At 30.2% G+C, this 27,532-nt stretch overlaps 5 protein-coding genes and 1 long non-coding RNA gene across 8 annotated transcripts; 2 read left to right on the top strand and 4 right to left on the bottom strand.

Moving 5' to 3' along the window:
- Nucleotides 1-192: 192 nt before the first annotated feature.
- On the bottom strand, nucleotides 193-6,411 carry LOC122517694 (protein PFC0760c-like; the record flags this gene model as incomplete). The annotated part of the gene is made up of 3 exons (XM_043636215.1): nucleotides 2,033-6,411; nucleotides 1,604-1,698; nucleotides 193-1,530 (listed from the first exon to the last, which is right to left on the bottom strand). Coding segments are annotated over exons 1-3 (5,757 nt in total), but the record flags the coding sequence as incomplete, so codon positions are not given.
- Nucleotides 6,406-8,183, bottom strand: LOC122517695. The gene is made up of 3 exons (XR_006303913.1): nucleotides 7,912-8,183; nucleotides 6,688-6,794; nucleotides 6,406-6,446 (listed from the first exon to the last, which is right to left on the bottom strand). It is a non-coding gene; the product is annotated as an uncharacterized LOC122517695 (long non-coding RNA).
- A 615-nt stretch (nucleotides 8,184-8,798) lies between these two features.
- Nucleotides 8,799-10,251, bottom strand: LOC122517591 (diphthine methyl ester synthase). Its single transcript, XM_043636061.1, has 4 exons — nucleotides 9,963-10,251; nucleotides 9,667-9,843; nucleotides 9,262-9,586; nucleotides 8,799-9,059 (listed from the first exon to the last, which is right to left on the bottom strand). Exons 1-4 carry the CDS (start codon nucleotides 10,095-10,097, stop codon nucleotides 8,842-8,844), a joined length of 855 nt encoding a protein of 284 aa, XP_043491996.1. The 5' UTR covers nucleotides 10,098-10,251; the 3' UTR covers nucleotides 8,799-8,841.
- A 297-nt stretch (nucleotides 10,252-10,548) lies between these two features.
- Nucleotides 10,549-11,046, top strand: LOC122517590 (essential MCU regulator, mitochondrial). The gene has a single exon (XM_043636060.1). The coding sequence runs from the start codon at nucleotides 10,737-10,739 to the stop codon at nucleotides 11,007-11,009; it is 273 nt and encodes a 90-aa protein (XP_043491995.1). The 5' UTR covers nucleotides 10,549-10,736; the 3' UTR covers nucleotides 11,010-11,046.
- A 1,555-nt stretch (nucleotides 11,047-12,601) lies between these two features.
- Nucleotides 12,602-18,578, bottom strand: LOC122517587 (protein flightless-1). Its single transcript, XM_043636056.1, has 22 exons — nucleotides 18,403-18,578; nucleotides 18,117-18,227; nucleotides 17,707-17,945; nucleotides 17,452-17,613; nucleotides 17,149-17,369; nucleotides 16,852-17,068; nucleotides 16,522-16,763; nucleotides 16,338-16,429; nucleotides 16,202-16,272; nucleotides 15,887-16,133; nucleotides 15,631-15,816; nucleotides 15,235-15,546; nucleotides 14,967-15,139; nucleotides 14,753-14,879; nucleotides 14,559-14,681; nucleotides 14,273-14,476; nucleotides 14,059-14,180; nucleotides 13,727-13,978; nucleotides 13,525-13,651; nucleotides 13,248-13,430; nucleotides 13,044-13,157; nucleotides 12,602-12,963 (listed from the first exon to the last, which is right to left on the bottom strand). Exons 1-22 carry the CDS (start codon nucleotides 18,463-18,465, stop codon nucleotides 12,829-12,831), a joined length of 3,723 nt encoding a protein of 1,240 aa, XP_043491991.1. The 5' UTR covers nucleotides 18,466-18,578; the 3' UTR covers nucleotides 12,602-12,828.
- Nucleotides 18,579-19,021: 443 nt separating this feature from the next.
- LOC122517588 (tubulin--tyrosine ligase-like protein 12) lies at nucleotides 19,022-22,397 on the top strand. 3 transcript variants are annotated; one of them, XM_043636059.1, is made up of 2 exons: nucleotides 19,022-19,278; nucleotides 19,653-22,397. In XM_043636059.1, the coding sequence occupies exon 2, from the start codon at nucleotides 19,654-19,656 to the stop codon at nucleotides 21,523-21,525; it is 1,872 nt and encodes a 623-aa protein (XP_043491994.1). In that variant the 5' UTR covers nucleotides 19,022-19,278; nucleotide 19,653; the 3' UTR covers nucleotides 21,526-22,397. The 3 variants fall into 3 exon arrangements, with proteins under 3 accessions (XP_043491994.1, XP_043491992.1, XP_043491993.1); XM_043636057.1 differs by lacking the exon at nucleotides 19,022-19,278 and adding an exon at nucleotides 19,299-19,395; XM_043636058.1 differs by lacking the exon at nucleotides 19,022-19,278 and adding an exon at nucleotides 19,402-19,494.
- The last annotated feature ends 5,135 nt before the right edge of the window (nucleotides 22,398-27,532 follow it).

Below are 27,532 nucleotides of genomic sequence, written 5' to 3'. Positions count from 1 at the left end.
TGCTTCCTTATTTTCTACTTTTTCATCCAAACTTGCTTCTTTATTTTCTACTTTTTCATCTGAACTTGCTTCTTTATTTTCACCTTGGTCATCCAAACTTGCTTCTTTATTTTCTACTTTTTCATCCGAACTTGCTTCTTTATTTTCACCTTGGTCACTCAAATTTGTTTCCTTATTTTCATCTTTTTCATTCGAACTTGCTTCATTATTTTCTTCCCTGTCATCCGAATATTCTTTTTTATTTTCATTATTTTCAATCATTTCGATTCCAGAACTAGACGTAGACTGTTCTATCGTTTCCCCATTAGTATCATGAATATTTTCATCGACAAGCAATTGATCCGCATTATCTTTTACCGTCTCTTCCTTATTTTCAATTTCATCTTCTTTCGTGCTTATCGATACTTCTGTCTTAACGTTTTCTTTAATAATCGGCATATCATCTAAAGTAATATTTTCATCACGTTTAGCTGTAATTGGTGTTTGAACATCAACGTCATCCGATTTATCTAATAATTCCATTGAATTCCCAGAATCTATTGATTTTTCAATAGATTCACGATCCATCGTTGTAGATTCCAAATTGATAGGATTGAAAGAAACGTCTTGAAGTTTTGACACAGTGGTACTGTCCAAACTACTTAATTCCTCGATCAATACACCTTCAGGTGTTCCAGGAAGGGCTAAGGGTTCTCGTAAACTTTGCATACTATGTTCATTCGAATGATCTTTGTATTCTTTCGAAGATTCCGCAATAACGTGATTTGCTTCGTTATCTTCAACGCTCGTTATAAAATTTAAATAACTATTTTGCAAAGTGGAGTCATCCTTAACTGATCGTTTTAAATCCTCGTTAACATTTAAATTAGCATTTGTTTCGAATATTACATTAGGATTCGTACCCATTACAGAATTAGAAACAATATCAACGAGTCCTAACATGATTGGTCTGTTAACTTGACTAACCAACAATTGGGCTAAATCTTTCGGATGTAATCCGCCAAATAAATTGTTTAAATCTTTTTCTAAACTCCCTGGAGAAGTTCGATCTATATTTTCAATATTATCATCATTGATACGTTCGTTTGATTCCAATGTTAAATCGGTAGATGATTCGACAAGTGCATTATCTTCTTTCGTACACTGTTCGGATTTATTCTGATCAATTAATTCTTCTTCCACACGTTCATCATTATCTTTATTTTCAGATAAAACGTTACTCTTCGTCATTTCGACTGATTCCAATACAGGTAACGGCAAACAATCGTGGAATTCACCGGTGTGTTGAACACCGCACGATGCAAATGCATTTTCCGTTGACAAGGTGTTCCTTTTTATCGCATCTTCGCGACGAAGAAGACATTGTCGATGTTTCATCGACGTCGGGATTTCTTCCGTTAATTTAATTTCTTCTTTTTCATCCACTTTTGTCGTATTTTCCGATGTCATTGCCGATGATAATGCAGATTTGATCAACGAATCGGCCACTTCTTCTGACACCGATTGTAAATCGTCAACTAATGGTTCTTCCTGAATAATAAAAACATATTATAATGCAACGAAATTTGTAAGATATATTAAAAAAAAATAAATAATGACTTACTGCAACACTTTCTTGTATAGATGGAATACTATCCAATGTAGAACCACGAGGATCATTTTCTTGAAGTTTCTTACGCGTTAAGAAACCCCGAATACCTGACAAAATAATAATATTCATCACCTTTTATATCAAATATAATAAAGACTGTTATATTAACACAATCGCGATCGGTAATTTTTCAAGCAAGAACAATGGTTGAACCATCGAAAACAATTGTTAAAAGTTTGCAAGTAAATATATTTGGGTTTTTAATTATTTATTTAAATGATAGTACGAGATTGTAACGAGATATTGTTTCTATTAAACCCTCTCTAATATCAATTTTCAACAAAAATTAAACTACATACCGTGTGTTTATAATTTAGGCCAATAAGATTACAATTATCAATCGCGAAAGTGTTTAAAAAATACAAAAAAATAGATACAAACCAGCTTGAATTTTGGTAGCAGCCGAATGAAAAGTCGTGCTGCTACTCTTCGAATAATCATCCTCTTCTTCTTCTTCTTCTTCCTCTTCTTTTTCTTTTTCTTTTTCTTGGCTTTCGATTGTTTTAAGATTAATTTTCTCGTCAATCAATTTCGTACCGTGCTCTTTTGGTTCGACTTCTTCAAAAGTCGTCAAAGAGGTGTCAGATCTCACGTTGTTTTCTACATTTCCATCAGTTTTTCCATTAACTTCCTCGTTATCGTTATTCGATCTCGTTGATTCGATCCTTTGAGAAATATTTTCTTCCTCGTCCTTAGAACTAACGATTTCAATCAAATTTTCTATCGAACTATCGGAAATTGTATTTTTACGAATAGAATCGTTATCCTCTTGTTTTTCATTGGTACTTTGAATATTTTCTTCTTCAACGATAGTCACAATTTCATTAGATTTATCATCCTCGAGACCACGACGACGATGACTATCATCATTCGAAACTATCGGAGTATCTTGACAATGAGAAAGATTTTCAGCGCGATCTATTTCGATCAATTCTTTGGCTATTTCTTCCTCCGTGTCCAAATCAGTCGTATGTTCTTCTATTTTTAAATAACCGACCGGTGATGAAACGTCATTTTGTTCAATCGTTTCAATTAACGCAGATTGATTTTTGATGTTTGAAACGTTGGATAGTTCGTCTTCGTTTTTAATCGTACCTTTTTCCTCGGACAAAATCAAACTTACATCTTTGTTCGATTCCTCGTTATCTAAACGAATCAATGATCCATCAGTTTCCATAGGTTTGTCATCGATAGAAATCATTTCGATCGGTGAAGTATCATCGTTTTCTTTCCTATCGTTATCATCCAAATGTTCGTCATCCTTCGACAAATTGTTCTCATCCAAATCAACCTTATCTTTTCCCGACAATGTTGGTTCCGTCAACGATACAGTTTCATCGGCATCGTTCATTTTAAACGACGACACAGTGATATCGCGCAAAGAATCCAAATTTAATTCCGGAACAATCGGTCTAGCTGGATCCAACGATAAACTATCGGTCGATCTATCGGTTATGGTTGTTTCTTTAACTTCATTAGTCGATTCGGAAGTAACGTCGACCGTTTCCGTACTTTCTTCATTTTCCAATGAATTTTCTATTAAATTAACATTACCGTTAGGTTCCTCTTTGATCTTATTATCTATTTCCATTTCTATTTCTAATACAGGTATCATTTTCTTCTCACATTTGTCATTATCATCGTTATCATTTTCTTCAGTCTCAGAAATATGTTCTAACAACGGCGAATGATGATCCTTCTTTATATCATCATCATCATCATCATCATCATTTTTTTCATCTTCATTATCACCCATTGATTTCAATTGTTTCTCTTCGTCGTATTCTTCTTCCTCTTTGATACCATCGAGATCTTGTCGAATTATAGCAATCTCGTGACCAGCCTTGATACCACGAATAAAATCAATATCTACGGTAGAACATTCCATTTGTTCTGGTTTTATATATTCACCGAAACTTTCTACAGCACGTCTTCGTCTTTCCTCGCGAATTTCGCCATCCTTTTCTTCTTCTACTTCTTCTTCTTCTTCTTCTTCGTTAATATCAAGATTTAATTCCGGGGTGGATGGTGATCTTTCCGGGATAATTACGGTTGTAACAAAGTCAGGTATCTCAACCGGAGAACCTTCAGTTAGGATATATGAATATGGAACCTCTTTTGATAACGACACGTTTAAAGGATAATCGTTAGATTTTTTCTCTTCAAACGATAATAAAGAATTATTTTGTTCCTTAACGATTTCTTCATTGTCAACAGTTGCATCGATTTCTTTCGTATTATTTATTTCATCTTTAGATTCATTTATTTCCGATCGATCATTTTCCATTTGTCCCGTTGATCTATCATCGGATTCGGGTTTCGGATTTGAATCCGAACTTACTTTGATTATTTCAACAATTTCTTCTCGAACGGGTTCTTCATTTTGTATACCGATCGAATCATCCGAAACTTCGAGGATCACTGGTTCTGGATTATTCATTTCATTACTTTTATCAACAGTATCCTCATTTTCAATATTACTTTTTATTTCTTCGATCTCGAAGAATTTTTCTTGATATTCCGTTTGCTCGTTTACCGTTGACAAATCACGATTGTCCATGATCGGTTCTAAGGAATCTGGACTAGGAGGAATATCAATGATATCCGGTGTAACGTTTAAACTATCTTGAAATATTTCTTCGGCGTGTACGTCTACTTTTATTATTTGTTCGCCAAGTAGATCGTTTAAATTATCATTTATTTTGTCATTTACCTCATTATTTTCCGTAACATTATTCCTCGTGGAAGACATTTCTTCGATGATTTTGTTATCATCGATGGGACAATTTACGGGTGTTTTGAATTTTTCGTTAACATTTTCCAACATTTGTCTGGTAGATGTGATATCATCCTTGATCGATGTTGATAATTGTAAAATATCATCGCCAAGATTGCTATCATCATCATCATCATCATCATTTTGATTATCATTTTGATTATCCACCGAATAATTATTATCTTTCTCTTCTGAACGAAGAGACGAAGAGGAAACTGATCCGTTGCTGTTGTCAACTGTCGTAGTTGATAAAGTTGGTAACGTAAGTTCATCCTTCTTCTTCGAAATTTTAGCGGTATCCGGTGAGATAGGTGGTAAAATCAAATGATTCGAATCACCGCGCGAAAGACATTTAGAATTTTTGGAAGACGCCGGTCTAACAGCTGGCAATATGATCTTTGAATTTCCATCCAACAATGTTGGACACTTGTTGTTGTTGTCTTGTTGTTGTTCGTCAACGCAATGACCGTTATTCGATTTAATTCGATTGTAATTGTAATTGGACGATTTGTTATAACATTTGGATGAAATGCATTCCAAGATATTTTTCGTATTAATCAATCTATTCTCCAAAGTATCGTCCAGTTGTTGTCTTCTTTTCAAATCCATCGTCGAATCAACGCTCGAACTTCTTTTACTACGATGTTTATCTCGTTCCTCGTTCGATCTATTATTATCGCTTTCCGAAGTGTTAGGTCTAATTTCTCGTTTTTTCGATGCATCCTTATTCGCATTAGTCCCTTTAGATTTTTTCGTTAAAACGTCGTACTTTAATTCGTCAATTTTGTCTTTGATTATCGGTACATTTCTATCTATAACGTTTTGTACTTGATTAACGTAACTCGTATCGATCATTTGATCGATATTTTCAACAGAACCAAAATTACGTAAAACGTATTCCTTAACTTGATCCATATTACGTGCCTCGAATAATAATTCCTTTTTGTCCGATGGAAATTCGGTCAAACTATTTTTCCTTTTTTCGGATCTACTCGATCGACTCGAATATCTTTCGATACTTTCATCGCTACGACGAGCTTGTTTCTTTCGAATTAATTCATCTTCCAATTTTTCTATCGACGCGTTGCGTTCACCCTTACGCGAAGATGAATTTTTTCTCGAAGGGTCGCTGATTTGTTCCTGATATTGACCCTCGTTGTTTGAAGAATCCGTACTCTTATCCCTCAATCTATTTTTCCTAAGTTCCATCTTGATATCCTTTTTACCTGTATTACGCGTCAATACCGTTGGTATTTGCGAAATAATTTTCATCGTTTTTTTATTACGATCCAATCTCGAGGTAGAATCATCGTTATCGTTGTTTATCATTTTAATCATCGTATCTTTCGTATATTCCCTCTCGTTTTCGGAACTTTTCATTTTTCCACGTTTATTCATTTTCTTACCGGTCGAAGAAGACGTTCGTAAATTTTTCTTCTCCTTGGCCAATGCGCGAATTTCTTCGGTGCTTATTCTCTTGTCACCCTCGCCAAAAATATTTCTATGCCTTTCGAGTACTCTCGCGGTTTCGTTCAATGACCAACAACAACCTTCTTCTTCTTCTTCTTTTTTTTCTTTTTTTTCTTTTTCCACTTTTCTCGTACCTTCGATATTATCTTTCGTCGTTCGTTTCTTACTTTTTCTCGATAATTTGCAATCGTTACGTTTTTTAATGCTACTCGAATAATTATTGCATTCTTTGTTCAGTTTTTTTTTATCGACACCGATATTTACATCGTCGTATTGTTCACGCAGTGTAAGTAATTTTTCAAAATGACGAGCAGCGAAAACATAAATGTCTTCTGGTCGTTGTCGTAATACTTCTCTCGTTAAACTTTCCACCACGGCTGCCAAACCCTGAGGTACTCTAGGTGCTAAAAGAAATCCCATCTCGTAGGTATCCTTTTTACGTTCGGTCGAGGCCGCCATAATTTTTTCTTTCTTTCTTTTTTCAATCGATCTCGATGTATTATTTTATTCTCGCAGAATTATTACATTTAATATCTTTCGATAGTTCTCCTGCAATCAATTATATTTTTATTAATAATACCTGCAATAACAATACAAATTTATTTAATTATTTATTTTTCTTTTTTTTAAATATTTAAATATTCTTTTCCTTTTCTCAGATATTTTATTTCTTATCGAAGATTATTAATTTTTTAAGGGGGGGTGGAGGAGGGGGTGGTTTAAAAATTGTGCGACATATGTATACAATTTGTTCAAGGTCACGTACATGACCCAGAAAACTAGCTCTAACCTTGATAATTCCTGCATACGAGCTAACGCAGAATAGTATACATCGACCAGTTAGGTATTTATAGAACTTGCTCTTTTCTCTCCCTTTCTTACTTGTTTCCCTCTATCCTGTAGATATAAATCAGAAATAACGTTTTATTTATTGGCATGCAATTTAATTAATGAGACAAAAAAAAGAAAAAAGAATAAAAAAAATAAAAGAAAGAGAAAAAAATTGGCATCGAAATTGTTTCGTAAAAGTTTCATCGTTTTAGTTCTTCAATAATTATTAATTAAAAATGAAAGATCACGCGAATGTCACGACGTCAATGTGTATATATATAAATATATGTATATATATGTGTGTTACCTGACAAGTATATACCGGCTTACGTATCACATATACCTGACCTACGGAATAATCGATGCACCTTATTTTAACAGTGCCTTTTATATCGATAAAATAAAAAAAAAAAGAACAGATAATAATCTAATTAAATATCTATGCGAAAATGTTCCAACATTTATCATATTTTCTAGCTATTATTGTTATAATACAACATTCGAAATATAATCGTGTTGAAAATATATTTTCTAATAAATTATATACACAAGTCTCGTGGTCTGTCAAATTGATTAATTTTAAATAAGATTAAAAAATTCATAGTCATTGTCGTTTCCATTTATTATTGAACTATCATAAAAATGATTGTCATTTAATTACACACACACACACACACGCGGTTTAAAATTATTAAAGAAATTTATTTTAAATATATATGAAAAAAAAAACAAAAGAAATATTCATCAAGTGACGTTATAATAAAAGTTTAAACGAAAAAGAAATAAAATGTTCTCGAAGTGTTGCAGTTAATCGGTTTGATATTATCATTAAATAAATAAGTAATTTAAACAAATAATGCATCTCTTATTGGTATTATTGTTTCGCGAATAAAGTTAAGAATTTGATCCGGTCTTTGGAATGTTTAAAATGAAAAATAAAAAAAAAAAAACAAATGTGTTTTCACGCGATTATCTCGTAATTATTTTATACAAATGGAATATATATTTTATACATTTTAAAATGTAACAATAATCTATTTTTCTTCTATCCAATTGTTCGTACAAATTATTTGATAATAGTCAAAACATATTTGAAATATACGAATACATATATATATAATATTATACCTGTTAAAATGTATAAAATGATTACAGTTGATATCGATAAAAAATATAATTATACCATAATCTTGGATTTACTTGAATCGTCTTAGAAAAATCTTCGAAACGTCAAAGAGAAATATAAGAACGTCTTTGAACCGAGAATCAACCTGGTGGACTGAACCTTCCACCTTCCATCGTTGGCCGATTTCACCTGTACCGCAGGTACGATCGATGCCTTTCCATCGATTAGTCAGAAACTACTTGCTTACGTGACACGACGAACAACTTACGAATATTGTATATATTATATTTATGAATTGTCGTGTGTATAAACTTTCTTTTTAAAGATTATTCGCTATCAGATAAAAAGTATATTAATCAATATATATAAATCATGAGAAAATATATTATATATTTAAGAAATCGTTCCTCGGTTCAACTAGTGCATTACACATAAAAGTATTATTATGAATAATAGTCTTTTCTTTTTTTCTTTTTTTCAATAAAAATAAATCATATTTTTCCTACAGTATTTGTTCATATCTTATTATTGCATTTTTATCTGATAGAAAAGAATAAAAACTATGGAAAATATATGGAACATTTTCTGCAACTCGCGTAAGTTATTTTTATTGTTTTATTGGCTCGAAAGTAAACATTCGGGATGCATTATTTTATATCATTATCGTTATAATTCAAGATTTTCTTTTTTCAATGTGTTTTTTAGTGTTTTTAAAATTTGCTAATTATATAGATATTATTACATTTTCTTTTTACTTGCAAAATTTTGATAAATTATATTTCGAGAACAACGTAACGATTAATAAATGCATTAGAATGAACTAATTATATATTTTGATAAAATTCCTTTATGTATAAATAATATAATCGATCGTTGATATTCGTTAAAAATGTTCCTTATAATTAAATATATACACAATAAGTATAATCAAATATATATATATATATCCATATATAAATATTTTATTCACTTTTAATTAATACAATTTCAGTGAGCTACCGATTCGTCAAATTTAATCTTATCAATAGCATATTGTCGTAAGAAATTAATTTCAAGAGGATGTAGTTTCTCAGCAGGAATGATTAAAGAATGTAGAGGTTTTCCAAGATCAATTTTTTTCATTTCTTGCAATGAACAGGCAATTATATTCTGATCGTCCGATCCTATTCTAGCTAATCCTACTACTAGAGTGTGTTCTGTGAAAGCTGTAACATATAAATAGATTTTATAATACATTGTAAAGTATGATAAGAAATATTTTAATATCTTCATATATTGTCAATATAATTAATATTAAATTGGAAGGATTGGAAAGTGTGCAAATGCAGCAAAGATTAAAAAAGGAATTTAGTGTAATATATTGTAAATAAATTATAATTAATATTTATAATTATGTTATATACAAACCTAAATTTTCATCGGTATCTCTTCTCTTTTTCTCTAATATGGAAGATAACTGATCGGATGCTTCGGCAACTGTCATAAATTTTGGTGGCATATATACTTTCTTTTTACTTAAAATACTCTCCAATGTAGGTTCTTTAACTTTGATATCTAACAGACATAACGTATGCAAACCTCTTTCTCTGTTAGATGCAATTTTATCGTAGAAACTATCAGGTTGCCATGTTTCTGTCCAATACGGAATAGATACAGTTTCTCCAAAAGAATATAATTGTAAACCGCAACAACCTATGGCGCTTAAAATTGATGCATTGTGGATTACTTGTACCTAAAATTAATTATTTCAATTATATATCTTTTTTATATATGTTATTTATCTCTATTTAAAAAAATACAAGGTTTACATACCTTAGCACCTTTCTCTTGTGCGCGTAATACCAAATCTGTATGCGTTGTTGCACCAAATGGGTCTCCGACAACTAAAAATGCAATTTCTTCGTTCTCCACATTTGACAGTATTGAATCTGCATCACTTTCTACTAAGTCACGGTCTGCGATGATCAAAGAACAACCATAAAAATCTTCCTATCAAATTTAAGTAATACTTTTCTCATAATCAATGATTTTTAAAACATATACTTATAGAATATTTTTAGAATCATTACATCTAATTGTCAATTTGATATTGGTATTATTATACGTACCAAAGTTTTTTGATTCACAGAAAGAATTGATGTATAAGATTCCAAGTACACACGACTACATTTTCTTATTATTTCAAGACCTTTAACAGTAATATCTTTAGCATCGCCTAGTCCTAAGCCGATCATGTACAACATCGTTGATTATTTATTTTTTCTTAATTAAATTCTTTATTTATATATTCTCAAATACAAAACCATGTGTTTTATTCACGTGTGTGGTATTTGTATATTATTTTATATACAAAAATATAAAAAAGACATAACAGAATAAAATAAATAAAACATTATAGATTTATTATAATTTACTTTTGATAATGATAAAAATAGAAATTTATTGTCAATAAATTATAAAAATGCAAAACTTAATAATTATACATAGAAACGTCATCAATAAATATTATTGATCTTTTTTTTTAAAATCGAGCTCGACGCGCTCTCTAGTGTCATCTTGCTGTAACATTGTAGCGACCTGCTGTCGATAAGCAGATTTCTACTTTATCCTATGCGACGAATATTACAGCGCTATCTGGTTTCGATAGTACAAACTAAATTCGCGGGTCATAATATTCAAACGATGGCATATCTTTACAACTACATTAACCATATTGAAACTTGATAATTTTAGGAGTCCTTAGTGTTCCTTCCAATTTATGTGATTTGTGCTTGCTACATTTATTATCAAGTATTTATATTGATCGATCAAAATACTTTAAATTAATTTGATTGATCTTTTAATGCTGGAAACTTTTTAAATCTCCAATTATTCTAATCATAATGATTTTACAACGGTTAACCTCAGCATCGACAAAAGTGCAAATTTTGAGTGGACTTAAGAGTATGAATAAAAAAATATTACGTTCAAAAATCACTACACCATCGGGTGCTATACTTCCTGAACCGAAACGAACCCCATTTGGTTACTTACGTGTAATAGGCGGAATAGTATTAGGATTGATTGTAGGTGCATCCCTTAGTAAAAAGATGGCTAATTTTCTAGAAGAAAATGATCTCTTCGTCCCATCAGATGATGACGATGATGATGATTAAAAAGTAGATTAAAACTGTGTGGATGTGTTAGTTGTTGGCAAGTATTTATCTAGTCTCTATAATCGTTGTATTTAAATAGAAAATGAATTTAATTTTGAAATTATCCTGTAGTTACAAAGTATGTATCTTTAAATAGTTTTAATCAAAATACTTTGATTGTTTTTAATAATTATATGAAAAGTTCACAGGTAAAAGCGATTAACTTCACTTTAAGAATGTCTTACAAAGTTATTTTTAACGATATTATTAACGATAATAGTAATATTGATTGTGGTATTCTGTTGCAGAAAAATAATCTCGAGAGAATTCAAAGAATATTAATATTGCGTTGATTGAAAAAAACAATACGAAACAAAAAGATATGTTTGCTTTGCATTGATATAAAACGAATATTTATTTAAATTAATGAAGTCACTATTATATATTCTGTAATTTAATACAAATATTTATTTATACAAATAATAAAGGTTAGTATAATACAACTTGTACAAAATGCATACGCATACATATACATATACATATATATATAGATATATAAATTTTTCTGTACGCTTGTAAATAAATTAAGACATTAAATATTCTATCGATCACAACATAATGTTAAAATTCACATTCATGCATTTATCGACTCATGTTAATACGCATGATGTCATGTATATATAATGAATATATCAAATGCCTTTTTATTTCCAGTCTTTGCTTGATATACACAATTCTATGTGAAAATGCAGGAATATTTTGTGTAATATACAAGAAATTTTATAAATATTGATCTCTTTCTCTCTGTATATTATTGTGCTTGAATGCAGAATAAATTGATAAATCATCCAATTAAAAAATGATAAATATTTAAAAGACACTTTAGTGTATTTAAATTATAACAAAGATATGTCCAGCTTGTTTATTCATAATTTTCTTTAGTAAAAGATTACTTTCTTTGGTTATAATATATATGTATATATATTTAAAAAAAAAAAATAATCCATAAGATCTACAAAAAAAAAATAATTGAAATATTTAAATTCATATTTTTTGATACTCGTATTTTACACAATTTAATTTAATTCTTTTAAATAAATATATGTTATGTTTATAGCTGATGTGTATTGTATTTTAGGAATGAATGAAATTTTATAATAGCAATTTTGTGTTGCTTTGTAAATTGCAAGCAATGCAAAATAAATATATTATTGTCAAAATAAAATATTTAATATTATTTATATATATATTTATATTTGGCTTTCACATGTGTACCGATAAACCATATGGATAGAAAAAAAAACGTACTATTTTTAATTTCAAATTTTTAGTGTATATATGTATGATATAAATTATTTCGACCAATGTTAAAAAATATTTTTAATCACAGAATTGACTTTAAGTAGTATGCATGTATTATATAAAAGGCTGACCAAGGCAACTTTGATTAAAGCAAATAATTGATGTGAACATTTTCAAGCATACAAAGTGGATTTAAATATTACGATATTTCACTTCTTGCTTCTTCATAAACGTAATGTTCAAATAATTCTAATGTTTAATATAATATTAGAATACTGTAAATTTTTTTAAATAAATTCATACGTTATATAGCTTAATATAAAGTAGTAAATCACATTAGAATGTACAAAAACATATAAAATATAGCAATAAGTTCACATTATCAATTCTGGCACTTGCATGTTGCTGATACAATTACTAAATTCAAATGATGAATTTAACTGCAGTTATAATATAATAAATTAAGAATATATAACATTGCACTCATCTTTTAAGCTAAAAATAATAGCAATACCTGCCTTTATTTCACGTAGATTTTTTATTGGGGTGTTCTCTTATGTTGACTCCAGGCATGAAAGCATTTAGTAAATCTTCGTGATTCTTTTCCTTTAGCGGTAAGGAATAATTTACGTGGCTTGTTTGGTTGTTTAACGCGCAGATGTTGTATATACACCTAAACGATAAAAGTAAATTAATATAATTGTTTACTTAAAGTTAATTCATAATATATATATTTTACTTGAGGTATTTTACCTGAGCTGATTTATATGCAAGCTTGATCTCCACTTCAGAACAACGTGTTCCTAACCAGAGGAACACTTGTTCACCATTATCTAATATCATTATATCATCGTCTGCTAAATCATCCTGAAGACAATATATATATTAATAGTTAATAATTTAAAGAGAATCAAAAAGTATATTAAATGAATATATTATTATATGAACGTTTATTACTTGGCAAAAATCAGTGCATTTTTCACTAATAGTAAAATATCCTTTTTCATTAGAGCACCTAAACAGTCTTGTATAATTCATAAAGTCTGCATCAGTGTCGTATGGTTTTTTTCCACCAAGTGCAACCCAAAAAAAGTTATCCGGTTCTTCGCCCTCATTTAATACTTGCAAACTAATCCAAGGCTGTTGAAAATTCAAATATATTAATTCAAATGTTTTTCATTGTGTTACATACTTCAAATATAAATGATATTAATTAGAAAAATTAATAATTTACATTGTTAAACATTTCTTCAGCAATTTCTTGAATTAAACGTGCTTCATCGCTATCCGCATTAGAACCAATCCATGCATAAACTATACCAGTTTCGTCATCATTGTTAAATGGTACATTTAGAATGTAACTACAAAATAATTATACATTGAATTAGAAAATTTCAAGATATTAAATCTGGCAATTTCACGATTTAATTACTTACCAAAATGCTGGATTTAATAAACTGGAATCTGCAGATATTTGTATTAATCTAGTGCATAATGCGCTACCATTACTTCGTAGATGATAGAATTCGACTTTACTCGTACCAGGAATTTTAGGCTGTTTACGTTTGCCTTGGTGAATTATAAATTTTCTTTTGAAATAAGCCATAAATTTTAAATTCTCTTGTTGCTGATGCGTTCTAACTACTTCTAATTTGTCACGAAACAATGACTTAAATTTCTTTTGTAAACTGAAAATATTTAATTTTTTTTATATATATATGTTCTTTCAGTTTTCTATTTTATTATAGAAAAATAATTTAGTTAATACCTAAATGTAAATGTAAGCCAGCCCATATTACCGGCATCTCTACCTTGCCAAAAATATGCTGTAAATTGATAATCATCTTCGTATTGCTCATCGCCGTCTTCATTTTCCGCTACGTCTGATGGCTGAGTCATAAAACATAAATATAGTTTAAATTATAAATTGTATACTTATTTAAACACATAAATTAAATATTTGTAATAAGAATTTCATTTACCATCCAGTAACGACACAGGAAAACATAACAGTCACCGCTATAAAAATGACCAAGTTCTTCCTCCGGTAAACGTACAAATTTTCTTCCTTCCAATACCAGTGCCTCCATTCCTTCTAAATCATCGTTCCACTCTGTCATAAGTTGTTGCGCTTCAGCAGCTGACATTGCGGGTTGTCGTGGCATGAAAAGAGCAGCTAAATCTGCCTGTTTATTTCAAGATAATATTTAAAATTCTTCTTTCTGTTATTCTATGAGGTATTTATAAAAATAATGTTAATGAATTTACCTTCGTTTCTTGTTGTTTGGCCCATTTGGTAAGATCAGCACCAGTTTTAGCAACTGATTCTGCAGTTCTTGTAAAATCAACTGCTATGACTTCATCCCAGCCAGTAAATTTCGATTTAAAGACCTGATAATTATAATTTTTTTCTTATTGATAATACTGATAAAATAATTAAAAATTTAAAAGCATTCACATACCTGAGATTCTGTGCCTTCTTGTAATCTCGTTACCATAGCATATTCTGGTCTTTCAATCATATTAAATAGTTCTTGAGATAGTTTTACAGCAGCAGCTCTTACCAATCTAGTCGATTTTTTTCCAAACCTGTATGCATTCATTAATTTAGATTTATAGTTAATATGTATTAGGTTTTGTCCCATAAGTTCTTTCCTCGCCATGCTATGTACTTACCAAACATACACATCAAGATAACAATCTAAGATATAAACGTTGCGATTATTTAAAAGAGTGTTAGCCAATTTTCCATGAGGCACTTCAACTTGTGGCAATTCCAAATATCCCATACCGAGTTGAACTTGATATAAGCGTGGCGTCACTGGTATAAAATCTGGATCTACATGTTCCTGATACAATAACAGAAGTGTATTGTTATTTGTTTTTTAATTATTATAGACTACTATAATTCACGAAAAAAAAAAGAAAAAAGGAAATAACTTACAATAATAGTTTTAGTTTCAGAAGTATTCTCTACGCCTAACTGCGACAAGAAATCTTCTGATTCCAAATTCATAACTTCTGTTATTATTTCAGCTTTGTTTTTTCTTTCATTTTTATTGATCTTCTCAGCCATTAATCTAGCTTTGGATTTCAATGTACTTTTTGCTTTTTTCCCATACCACATAAATATTTTATTTCCTGTGTCCAGCACGAAAACATAACAAGGGTCTAAAGATTCAAAACAAACTGGTACTGGTTCTAGATGAATAGAGGCTCCTGCTGCATGTACTCGATATAAACGTGTTACTGCAGGCTGTACAAAAAATATGATATTTACAATTTTATTCGAAATATTGTTTATAATATTTCAACTAATAAAATAAAGGTATTTACTTACAGTATCTTCCACTGTATAAAATCCAGAAGAAGTACGACCACCTTCGATATAAGTTATTTCAGAATCAAAAAGTATAAGAAACTCATCCGATTCATCTCCCTGTTCTTCTCTTATAGTACGACACTGTGCTCCAAGATAATTGCGTAAATTTACAGCATGAATTGCAGCACAAGCTCTCTTGTCCAACTATTTGAAATAATTATTTTCAATAATGCACAAATTGAAATGTTATTAATCAGATATTATAAGCACATACCGTTGCCTTCTCTCCTATCCAGAAATATATTGCCCAATTTAATGATCCACTTTCATCAATACTCGTTTTTAATACGATGTAGCAATCACCTTCATAAAATTTACCATGGGCTACTTCCTCTATTTCGTTAGGTAAAAAATTTTCTATTTCCCATATCGATAAACCTGGTATTTGTCCTGCATCCTCATCAAAAAATTCTGAATAATCCAAAGGTGGTTTTTCAAGAGTTTCATCCCATCTTTTAGGCCTGACGATATAATTTTAATAATATTTTATTAATATCTTATATAACATTAAATATAATCAATTACTCACTTTAATGACTCAGCTTTAGTATCATCGCATTCCTTATCTTTGTTTTTTTCTTTTGCAATATCTTTCATACCCTACAAAGAAAATTATAGATATACATTGTACTTATATACGTGTATTTTATTATATTATATTATACCTTTAATATTTTAGCTTGATCTTGATCAGCCTCCTCTTGATCACGTTTTCTTCTTAATCTCATTTTACGAGCTATTGGATCTTTACTACTGTCTATATCATTAAAACAATTAACATAATAATTTCAAATAATTTCAAAATAATATGTATATATATTATAAGTATCGCGCATATAATAAACATACTAGCTGTTTGTACCGGTACAGGTACATTGGCACCGGCAAGTCTTAATTGATGTTGCAAAGAAAAATCGATATTATAAAATTCAATTCCAGATCCTCTTTGTACCTCAGTTGGTTTTGGTGGCATTACTAAATTTGGATTATCTCTTAGATCCAATTGTTCCAAATCAGTAAGAAGATGTATTGCATCTGGTACAGTTATTAATCGATTTGATGTTAATATTAATTTTTTTAATGAACCACATCTATAAGAATAATATAGTATTATTCTACTTCTTTAAAATAACATGATTAGAGGGAATTATTTATAGTGATTTTATTCTTTTAATGTACCTGCACAATCCTTCAGGTATCATTTCCAAATGATTATTAGCAGCTGAAAATACTTGAAGTGACGATAATTTACCAATTCCAGAAGGAATCCCTTCGAAGTCTATTTCATTATCATTTAAATATAATCTTCTTAAAGTAGAAATTTTGCAAATGGATGCAGGTATGGCAGTTAGCTTATTTCTACATACATTTAATATTTCTAATTTCGTCCATAATTCTGGAAATAACAAACAAACAAAAATATAATTATAATAAATAATTAATGAAAAATCCATATATGTTATTAAACATACTTACCAATAGCTGTAGATAATTCTGATATCTGATTATCATTTAAATTTAATCTACGTAAATTTGAAAGTGAATACAAAGCATCAGGCACTCGTGGTAAACTGTTTTGTGATAAATCTAATTCTTGTAAATTCGTGAGAGTCTCAAGACTTGATGGAATATTATTTAACGTGCGTTGAGTATCACGCATTTGCAATGTAGTTAAATTCATTAACGATGGAAGTTGCCTAATTAAAATAAAAAGAAATGATATTATATAAATTATTAAAAAATAAATTGTGTGATATTGAAATGAAACATCTTACATACCTCAATTGAAAATGGCCCAGAGGATTATGATTTAAATTTAATGTTTGTAAATTTGCCAAACGTCTGGTTTGCGGTGGTAATGTTTCCAATTGATTGTTACTTAGATCCAAAAACAACAGGTCTGTTAAGTGAATAAAAAGCGTATTCGGAATTGTTTCAATACTACAAATAGAAAATTATACATTAAGCATAGTTGCACGGTATATAAATTTAATAGATTAATGTAAAATACTTTAAATAATATTCAAACCGTACTGATTATAACTCAAATTTAGATTGAGTAAAGAACGTGCTCTCTCTAGACCTTCAGGTACTTCTTTTAAATTATTATGGCTTAGGTCTAACGTTGTCAATTCCTCTAGGTGAAATAATTCTGCTGGTATACCGCTAGACTTGACATTATTGTGTCGAATGTTTAATGTTCTAAGACATCCCAGTTCTGTTAATTCTCCATATAAACGTTCCAATTTATTTTTAACAAGTGAGAGATGTTCCTAATAAAAAATAAAATAATACAAAATAATAAATTAAAATATAAATTCATACACTCCGAATGAGAGAAAGAGAGAGAAAGAAAGAGAAAGAGAGAGAAAGAAAGAGAGAGACCACATGCTCTTATTTTAATTTTATCTAAATTTATCCTTATATATATAAAAATCATTTACCAGTTTTAGTAATTTACCCATTTCTTCAGGAATTTCTGTTAAATTGGTTTTATCTAATTTTAACCATTGTATTCCTGTCATCAGACGTACTGATTCAGGAAATTTACCATCCTAAAAAGAAATAGTTATTTTAATATGATATAGATTAAACTTATATACTTTTCATATGTTACGTTTATATTTCTAAGACTGAAAATTATTATTATTACTATTATTAATATTTGGTTTTAATAATATTTAATTATAAAAAATATTAAAATCTAAATATATATATAAATTTACTTACTCCAAAATCATTACAGCTAAAATCTACTCCTCGAACAAAAGGTAAAACTCCTGTATTTGCCATGGTTCTCAGAATGCAATTTTTTGTTTTCTTGTATATATATTATTTATATTATTAGAATATAATATTGCTGCATGCCACTGGAAATCACTTTATTATTATTGTATTAGACTTAGGTTATATTCCGTAAAAATTACGGATATAAAAAATGATTTAATTGTTTATTTAAATATTATATAAAACAGTTAATATATGAAAATTCGTATGCAAATGTTTATATTATTTTGCTTGACATATACTTCTACGAGTATACTTTATTAAAATAATAATCATAGATTAAACCTAGGTTATAAACGGATCATATAAATTGCAGTTTGCACCGGACACTATATAAAGCAGAATAAATGTATATATATATGTATATGTATATATATATCATATGTCCTAAATCATATATAAAGGTATAAATTAATATGGGTGACTGTGAATACAGTGATGAATAGGACAATGATCACGTAATAGTAAACTTTTTCAAGTCATGTTTACAAGTATCTTTTTTATTGTTGTACATTTTTTAGGGAATATTGTTGTATGAAAAAAAGTCCCTAATCGGGGATACTATTAAGGTTAGTTTTTAAGACTACATCAAAAATAGGATTAGTAATTAGGAAATTATGCCTTAAGGGATTAGGGTGATTATTAAATCTTGCAAATTTATATATGTATCATTTTATTTGTAATTTCTGAACACCCCTGTGAAAGATAGAATTGTGCAACACCCAGTAGTGATCCATTGGACAGATTATTTAGTTTGTTTTAGGGACAATACCTTTTGTTATGTTTTTTAACATATAACGGATGTTTCAATCTTGCTACGTGAGTTGTCTATCTTTCTTACTTTATTCTTAATTTAATTTTATAGAGAACAAAAAATATGAAGTCTGCATATATTTAGTAGATTAATAGATACCGCATTAAGTCTAAGTTGAAGAGGTTAGGCAAATAAAAGACGATGTCCATTTAAACTTTTTTTCTTTTTTTTAAAGATTATTTAATAATAATTTTGATAATATCAACGTATGAAAGATATAAGTAATGAATAATTCTTAAATTAATATGACACTTGTCTAGAAAATTTTCTTCTTATTCATTTCTTAAATTTATAGTTATAGATAATTTGATCTTGTTAATATATTCTATGTAAAAGTATTGTTTATTAATTATAATATTGTTTTCTTCTCTTTTTATAGAATGGATGGAATTGGGTTGTATCGTATATTTTTACAAACACATCAACCCCAGCTCAAGTCTTCCGGAGTACCAAAAATATTTTGGGAAGCCTTATTTAATAAATTAAAAAATCAGGATTTCGATGCCGGTCTTGCATTTCAATTGGCGAGGATCGATTATGAAGATGATGAAAGAGAGCCTAAGGATCCCATTTGGAAATTGTTTGTGTCAGCAGAAAACGGTATTTCTATGATAGATCCAAATAATATATATTTAGTGGATCATGCGTGGACATACGATACACTTAATGCGAGAGATAATTTAACCAATGTACCAGGCCTCTTAGACAGAATGTGTTCTCTTATGGGATACGATATTGATAACGAAGAGAACGAAAAGATTGAATTTGTACTTAAGGAAATGTGGAGATATAATCAGTCATTCTCTCTTAACAGTGGTACCATAGAAGATAGAATGCCCATTTGGTATATAATGGATGAAGTTGGATCCGCTATAAATCATAGCGATAATCCTAACTTTAGGACCGTACCATTTCTTTATTTACCAGAAGGCGTAACGTATACGCTTTTATTTCCTGTAAAGGATGTTAAGTTCGAAGAAGAAGTTACCAGAGATTTTATCGATGGTCAAACTAGTGATTTAAAGAAAAGACAAGCATTACTATTACCATGGATAGATAATTCTTTTATTAATAAAAGTTTCGTTCAAGAGAGTCCAAGCGAAGATTATTTTTTGGCTGGTCATATATTAGAAGACGTGCCTGACAAAATAAACGTAGAAGAAGCTATCGTACGAGGACCAAATGAAAAACTTAAAGTTTATTCTCAATATAGTTTTGTAAATAATTATTTAACAGATCCCGCATTCGAAATTGTAGACAGGGAAGAAGATGCAGATATTTTATGGTACACTTCTCATTTCAAGGAATACAAAGAGTTAAGTTTTCGTATGCCTCATGTTTTCGTCAATCAATTTCCTTTCGAAAATATCTTGACGATAAAGGATCTTTTGTGCATCGTATGTAGACGTAAGGTATCGGAGAAATCTTACGACGTGGATACATTAGAAACTTATCCATTATGGTTACCAACGACATATAATTTAAATACAGAATTGATACAATTTGTCGCATATTTTGAACAACGAGAATCGAAAAACTTGGACAATCTGTGGATCTGCAAACCATGGAATTTGGCAAGAGGTTTGGATACTCATATTACGGACAATCTTTTTCACATCTTACGATTACCTAGTACTGGTCCCAAAATTGCACAAAAGTATATATCTAGACCTGTGTTATATGATAGACCAGAAATAGGTTACGTTAAATTCGATATAAGATACGTCGTCATGTTAAGATCTGTCTCACCATTAAAAGCATACGCCTATTCCAATTTCTTCTTGAGATTTGCTAACAAGGAATTTGCATTAAACAATTTCGACGTGTACGAACAACACTTTACCGTAATGAATTATTCTGAAAATACGGATCTATGCCATTTGAAATGTGCCGATTTTATCGTTGAATGGGAAAAACAATATCCCGATTATCCTTGGACAACATTTATCGAGCCAACGATATTAAACATGTTTAAGGATGTATTCGAAGCAGCTGTAGCGGAAAAACCACCGAAAGGAATAGCTCATTTTCCTCAAAGTAGGGCCGTTTACGCCATCGATTTGATGTTGGAATGGAATAAAGGCGAGATGCAACCTATTCTATTGGAAATTAATTTTTCACCTGATTGCAAAAGGGCTTGCGAATATTATCCAGATTTTTACAACGATATATTCAATTGCCTTTTCTTAGATAAATATAATCCCGACGTCTTCCATGATTTATTTCCAACATCATCATTGTCGAACAATTAAATATTGTTATTAATTGAACTATAAAAGCAAAGTGTATCCTAAGTGTATACCCATTTTCATAAGTATCGAAAAGCTATTAGCCGAAAGTATCAAGAATATTGCTATCGCAACCAACACAAGAGGATTTACTTATTCAGAATACGGAGAAGAGGCTTTCATTTGGTATGCGTTAATGAGGAGAAGTAGCTCTGGTTAATCTGTATATACGAGCGTGTTAAAGGGTACATCTGCAGCCTGAATTATTCGTACCTTGCATAAATTGACACTGTTGTAGGAAGTTGTCTGATGCAGCCACTTAATGGAATAATAAACGAGGAAACAATTAGAACAGTTTCATGACATAGCTCATGGTCAACTGTGTAACCTTGTGTTCTGGTAACACAGGGTGAGACACACTGTTTAATGGAGAAAGGCCTCTATACGGTACTCTACTTATATGATGTATCTCCAGTTGGCTCGTTCTACTGCGAGATTTAATTATCAAACAAAATTGATTAATTAATCCTAACAAACGTAATGCAGTGTTATTAAAGTTTTGTTTTATTTAAAAAAGAAATAAATGAATGAATAAGATTTCATATATAATATATATATATATATATAAATATATATAAACTTACGGAAAAAGTTGAATCGTTTTATAGCATGTCTGAACGATCTAACGCGAGCTTTTGCGACAAAAAAAATAAAATACAAAAAAAACGAATAAAGAAGAAAGAATACTTTTATTACGCTTTCGAAAAGTGCGTCCAGGTCGACGTATATTTATACCAATTTTTAATGGACGATGATATGTCGCTTCATTTTGTATTTATTACATAGTTAAAATTAATAGGCATATCCTTGTCTGTGAATACATCGTTATAAATCCAGCGATTATTTTTCAAATTATTTTTTTGTTTGTCCGTTTTCGACCATCGTGGCCATTCTCTTTCTTTCTTTCTCTTTCTCTCTCTCTTCGACTACAATCATTCCCGGTAATAACGGAATTGCACAGTGTATTTTGTTAATTATCTTCGTATCCGTTATTCCCTTGTTTGACAATGACGCCCAACGGTGCGCGTATCCGTAAAACCCTATTGTTCTCATATTTTCCATAGTGAATGCGAGTTTTTTTAAATATTTTTTTAATTCTTCCTTTTTTTTTTTTTAAGATTTTCGAGATTAATGTTATACTCGCGTAAATGCCCGAACGAATGAATTTCAACGATGACGCTTTTCTGTATAATGGTTTTTATTTGATTTTTTATTGATTATTCTTTTAAAACGCAATGTATAAATAAAAAAAAAAAAGAAAAAAAAAGAAAAAGAAGATTGTGTAATTAAATGAAATAATCATCAATATGTGTGTCGAAAGAAATGATATATTTAAATTATTTGTTATTTAATAATTATTGTATGTTCGAAACGTATATGATAGAGGAAGAATAGAATAATTTGCATTTGTTAATAATCGCGCGCATAAACAGCAGAGAAAATAATATTCGTAAAAGTGTTTATAACGACGTTTGTAACTCGTGTCCTTTCATCAAATATTTTATGGAAAATTCTTTAACAACTAATGAAAAAAGCAATTTAAATAAAATGCGCTCCGGTAATAATCGACGATTGGACGTAGTAACAAATTACGACGATTCATTTTTTTTCTCTTTTTCTTTTTTTTTTTTTTTTTTAATGATTTTATCTTACAATGCAAATAATTCGATTGAAAAAATAAATCGTAAAATATAATTTTTACATTGCTAAATTTTTCCTGACTCTCGGCTTCGATTATACGTCGTTTAACGATCGATACGAATATTTATTTATCATTTAATAATAATAATAATAATAATAATAATAATAATAATAACCATTTTTAATAAAACATCTCAATGAATACTCTCATACGAACGAATAAAAATTTCAATTCATTTGGTTTTTTTTGTTTCCCCCATTGAAATTTAACGATTGTATTTAATAAGTTTAAACGTTCTTATAGAAATATTAATCGTTACGAAAAAAGAAAAAAACATAACTCGTCTCGTTTACTTTTTAATATTAATAATAAGATATTTTCTATATTACAAATGAAAATAATTTAGTATTAACACTAGATTTATGGAATGATTCAATTTAAATCATTAATAATAGGATTACTATATATAAAAGTTAAATATTATTTAAAAAAAAACATATATTGGTATTTAGTTACGTAATGAAATATACGTAAATATTAATTCATCCCCTTGATTGAAACAATGTTTGTAAGTCATTAAAAAAAAAAAATAATGAAGGAAACATCCGTAAATCTAGTGTTAAATTAGCGAATGGGTGGTCTTAGAAGAGGGGGGTGGGGGTGCGGTGGTGGTGGTGGGTGGTTTCTAGGGAGTTGTTTAGTTTGCGAGTAAAGGGTGCCTTAGAATGATGCATGCGTGTGGCTCCGGTTAGTCGGCGGTATTTCTCAACACGTGACATAACGTGCAACCAACCAACCAACCAACCAACCTGCAAACGAAAGAAAGAAAAGCAAAGAGAAGCAGCATCGTTTTCCACGAATGCAAGTCACCCCCACCCCCACCCCCACACCATCACCACCACCATTACTACTATCGTATAACACCATTACAATACCATTGCAAACGTTATAACGTTGTCGGCATCTCCGACAAGTCGTCTGGCGCGTGTGCATCGTTGCACCTGCACCTACCAACTTCCGACTGCAATTTCATCTACGCGAATTACGTATTACGTTAACTCTCCGAGAGGTTTTTTTATTTTTTTTTATTTTTTTTTTCTACATATATATATATATGTGTGTGAATATAAAAGTACAGTCGACGAAATGAAACTTATTTCGATTCCTCGTACAGAACGAATAATATTTTTCTCTTCTATTTTTCATTAATTATTAGACAAATTATTATTTGTCATTCTTTATATAAAAGGATATTTCATTTTTGGAATAAATATTAAATCCTTGCACTCGAGTCAGGATTTGATTCATACAAGTATTTTATCTATGATATAAAAGTAGAACAATTTTCTTTTTTCTATACGTATAGAAGGGTTGAAAAGTTGAAAGATGATCGTGCAGAGGGGGTGCAAATTTTTGATTATGATTTTTCATAGCTCTTTAGTTAAGATTTCTTTTTAATTATATTTACACGGTACAAAAATGGAAGTAATATTTATATGTAATAGAAATGTATTGTTTTCTAATAAGTATAAAAGGGTTGAATAAAATTTTCTCGTGCTTATAGGTGTGTAAGAAATTCATCGAACATGCGGAAAATCATTTCTAGTTGCTGAAGAAAAAAAAAAAAAAGAAAGGCGTAAAGTGCTATTATTATAATAATACAGGAATATGATATTTTAATGATATGGATAGATGCATTCTATACGCGTTGTTCGTATTTTAAATGAATCGATAAATAAACGTGCTATAGTGTGTTCAATTTAAATAAATTACAATCACACGAACGTTTCCTTTTCCATTATCGTTCACACATTATTAAATATTAAATATTATTATTATTATTATTATTATTATTATTATTATAATATTATAATTTATGCTTCATCTTTTTCCCATCGGAGAATTATTTAAATTCATTTATTTTAATAATCATCATAGCGCCTTATTATACTTTTTATATATTCAAAATCGAACGATATACATTTCTAAGATAATTCGGATAGAATATAATTAGAAAAGAAAAGAAAAACAAAACAAAAGGGAAGAATAACGTAAGGGAAAAAAAATACAATTACCACCAACAGCAGCAGCAGCAGCAACCCTCTCCCCGATTCTATATAATTCTTTTCTTTCTTGGGTAAATTCGTGATCGCGTGTTAACAAAACTTTCGGCGAATACAATTTATGTAAATTATTCGAAAGAAATTACGAGTACTCGATGTTGTTGACTGTACATTTCTTTTTCTACTTTTTATTTTCTCTTTCTTTTTTTTTTTCGGTCGTATTGACGTGAAGGGAAGGAAGGGGTGGCGTACATTCTCGGTTTAACTTCTCGTAACTTTTCTAACGGTGTTCGTTTTTCTTCATCCCCCTCTTCCCTTCCTCTTCCTCTTCTTTTTCCTCGTAGTCGTCGTCGTAGTCGTCGTCGTAGTCGTCGTCGTCGTTGCGGTTGGTAATCATGGCAATTAAGCAAATGAGTTTACGTATAGGGACGTCGATAATGAGGGCGTCGGGGTGCTCGAGACAAACGGAGCTATTTCGCGGGGTGCGACCAACCAACCAACCAACCAACCAACCAACCCCCGTCCCTAACCTCCTAAAAGCCCCCACTCTTTTGACCCCCTCCCCCACAAACCCACCTACCAACCCACCTACCAACCCATCAACCAACCCCCCCCAACCCCATTTATTTTCCTTCTACACTCTTCCAGTGTTCGGAGTATCCGACAACGTTCGGAGTTTCTTTTTCTGTTTTTTCTTTTTTTTTTCTTCTTCTTTTTCTTTTCTTTCATCCCTTTCCAAAGTCTCTAGACGATTGCGTACCACAGTTGGAATCCATCACGCGACGTTTACTCGCATATATCGTAACACGTTTTTTCCCTAGATTAGTTTCCTTTTAAATTTACTATTATTTCGATAGTTTTCATGTTGATCATCTGGCAATTGGAAAAATTCCTCCTTTTCTTTCTTTCTTTGTTATCATCTTCGTGTATCCCACTAGTCAAAAGTGGGATGTGTGCGTAAATGTTTTAATTTAATGTTTTATTTATGAAAAGAACCAAAGTGTGATATCAGTACGGATTGCTAGTTTTTTTTTTTCTTTTTTGTATTTTTCGGTTTCGTTCATATCTCTTTGATATTTTCCTGTTTATCTTTTATTTCATACGAGAAAGAGCACACGATAGTTTCAAAAATTAACGTTATTCCTTTTTTAATGCGGTAGCATTATCTATCCGCTACCGCGTAGTTTATGTCGGTTCTTTCTTTTTTTTTTTTCTTTTTCTCTCTCTCTTTCTCTTTTGCTTAACCTTTGTAACCAGAATAGAGGGTAAAACTCTCCGAGTGCATTTTTCAGTTGCGTTTAGTCCCTCATACTCTCTCTCTCTCTCTCTCTCTCTTTCTTTCTTTCTTTCTCTCTCTTTTATACCTGTGAGAGAAAAGGAGAGAAGCAACGAGGTTAGTGCCGCAATTAAAATAGTAAATTGTTCTCTAGTCACGCGTGTGTTACAAGGAAAAAGAAAAGAACGAAATAAAATAAAAAGGTGATCTCATGAAATTCTACTTTGCTTTTATAATAAAAAAATATAAAAAGAAAAGAAAAAAAAACGAGGTCGACTTTAATATACTCTTAAAGTATTGATACTAATGTTTCTATAAACTAAAGTAATAAAGAGAGCAAGAGAGAGAGAGAGAGAGGATGAACAAAATTTTATCTTATTCTATCTTATTTTGAAAAAGAAAAAAAATAGAATAATAATAACGAAACAGGTATGACACCATATAATACCCTGCACAATTATGCACTCCTGTGGTTAGTGGTTCCGTAATGTATGATAAAACAGTTGAATTTTCGTTTCTTTCTCTCTCTCTCTCTCTCTTTCATTATCAACCTTTTTCTATTTTTTTTTTTCAAACTTTTACAATGCACATGCAAGTTTTGGGTTTGGTTTGGTTTGGTTTTAAAGGAACGGTGCATGAAGTCAACGTATAGTATCCATATGCTAGTAGCACCTGTAATTAGAAGACTGTGCACGAATAAACGTACGAATTTCGTACGGTGTTATAATAAATGCTGCTGCATTACGTTTCCAAGAGAGAAAGAGAGAGAGAGAGATAGACGAATGCACGAGTAGGTTTCTGTCATTTGTATTAAAACGAACTAAGAGGAGGTAATTTGTATGATGAAAGCTTCTTTGGTTCAACGATTTTATTATAACGTTCAAAAGTTTACTTTCGCATGATTTTATTTCAGATTATAATTAAATTTTTGTATTTTAATTATAAATGATATACTACGTTATATATATATATAACTTTATAAAACACAAA

The sequence above is a fragment of the Polistes fuscatus genome, unplaced genomic scaffold (genome assembly GCF_010416935.1).
Source record: "Polistes fuscatus isolate 324 unplaced genomic scaffold, CU_Pfus_HIC Scaffold21, whole genome shotgun sequence".
NCBI classification, from domain to species: domain Eukaryota; kingdom Metazoa; phylum Arthropoda; class Insecta; order Hymenoptera; family Vespidae; genus Polistes; species Polistes fuscatus.
The sequence above is the reverse complement of the archived record's forward strand: the minus strand, read 5'-3'. Positions and strand labels throughout refer to the sequence as shown.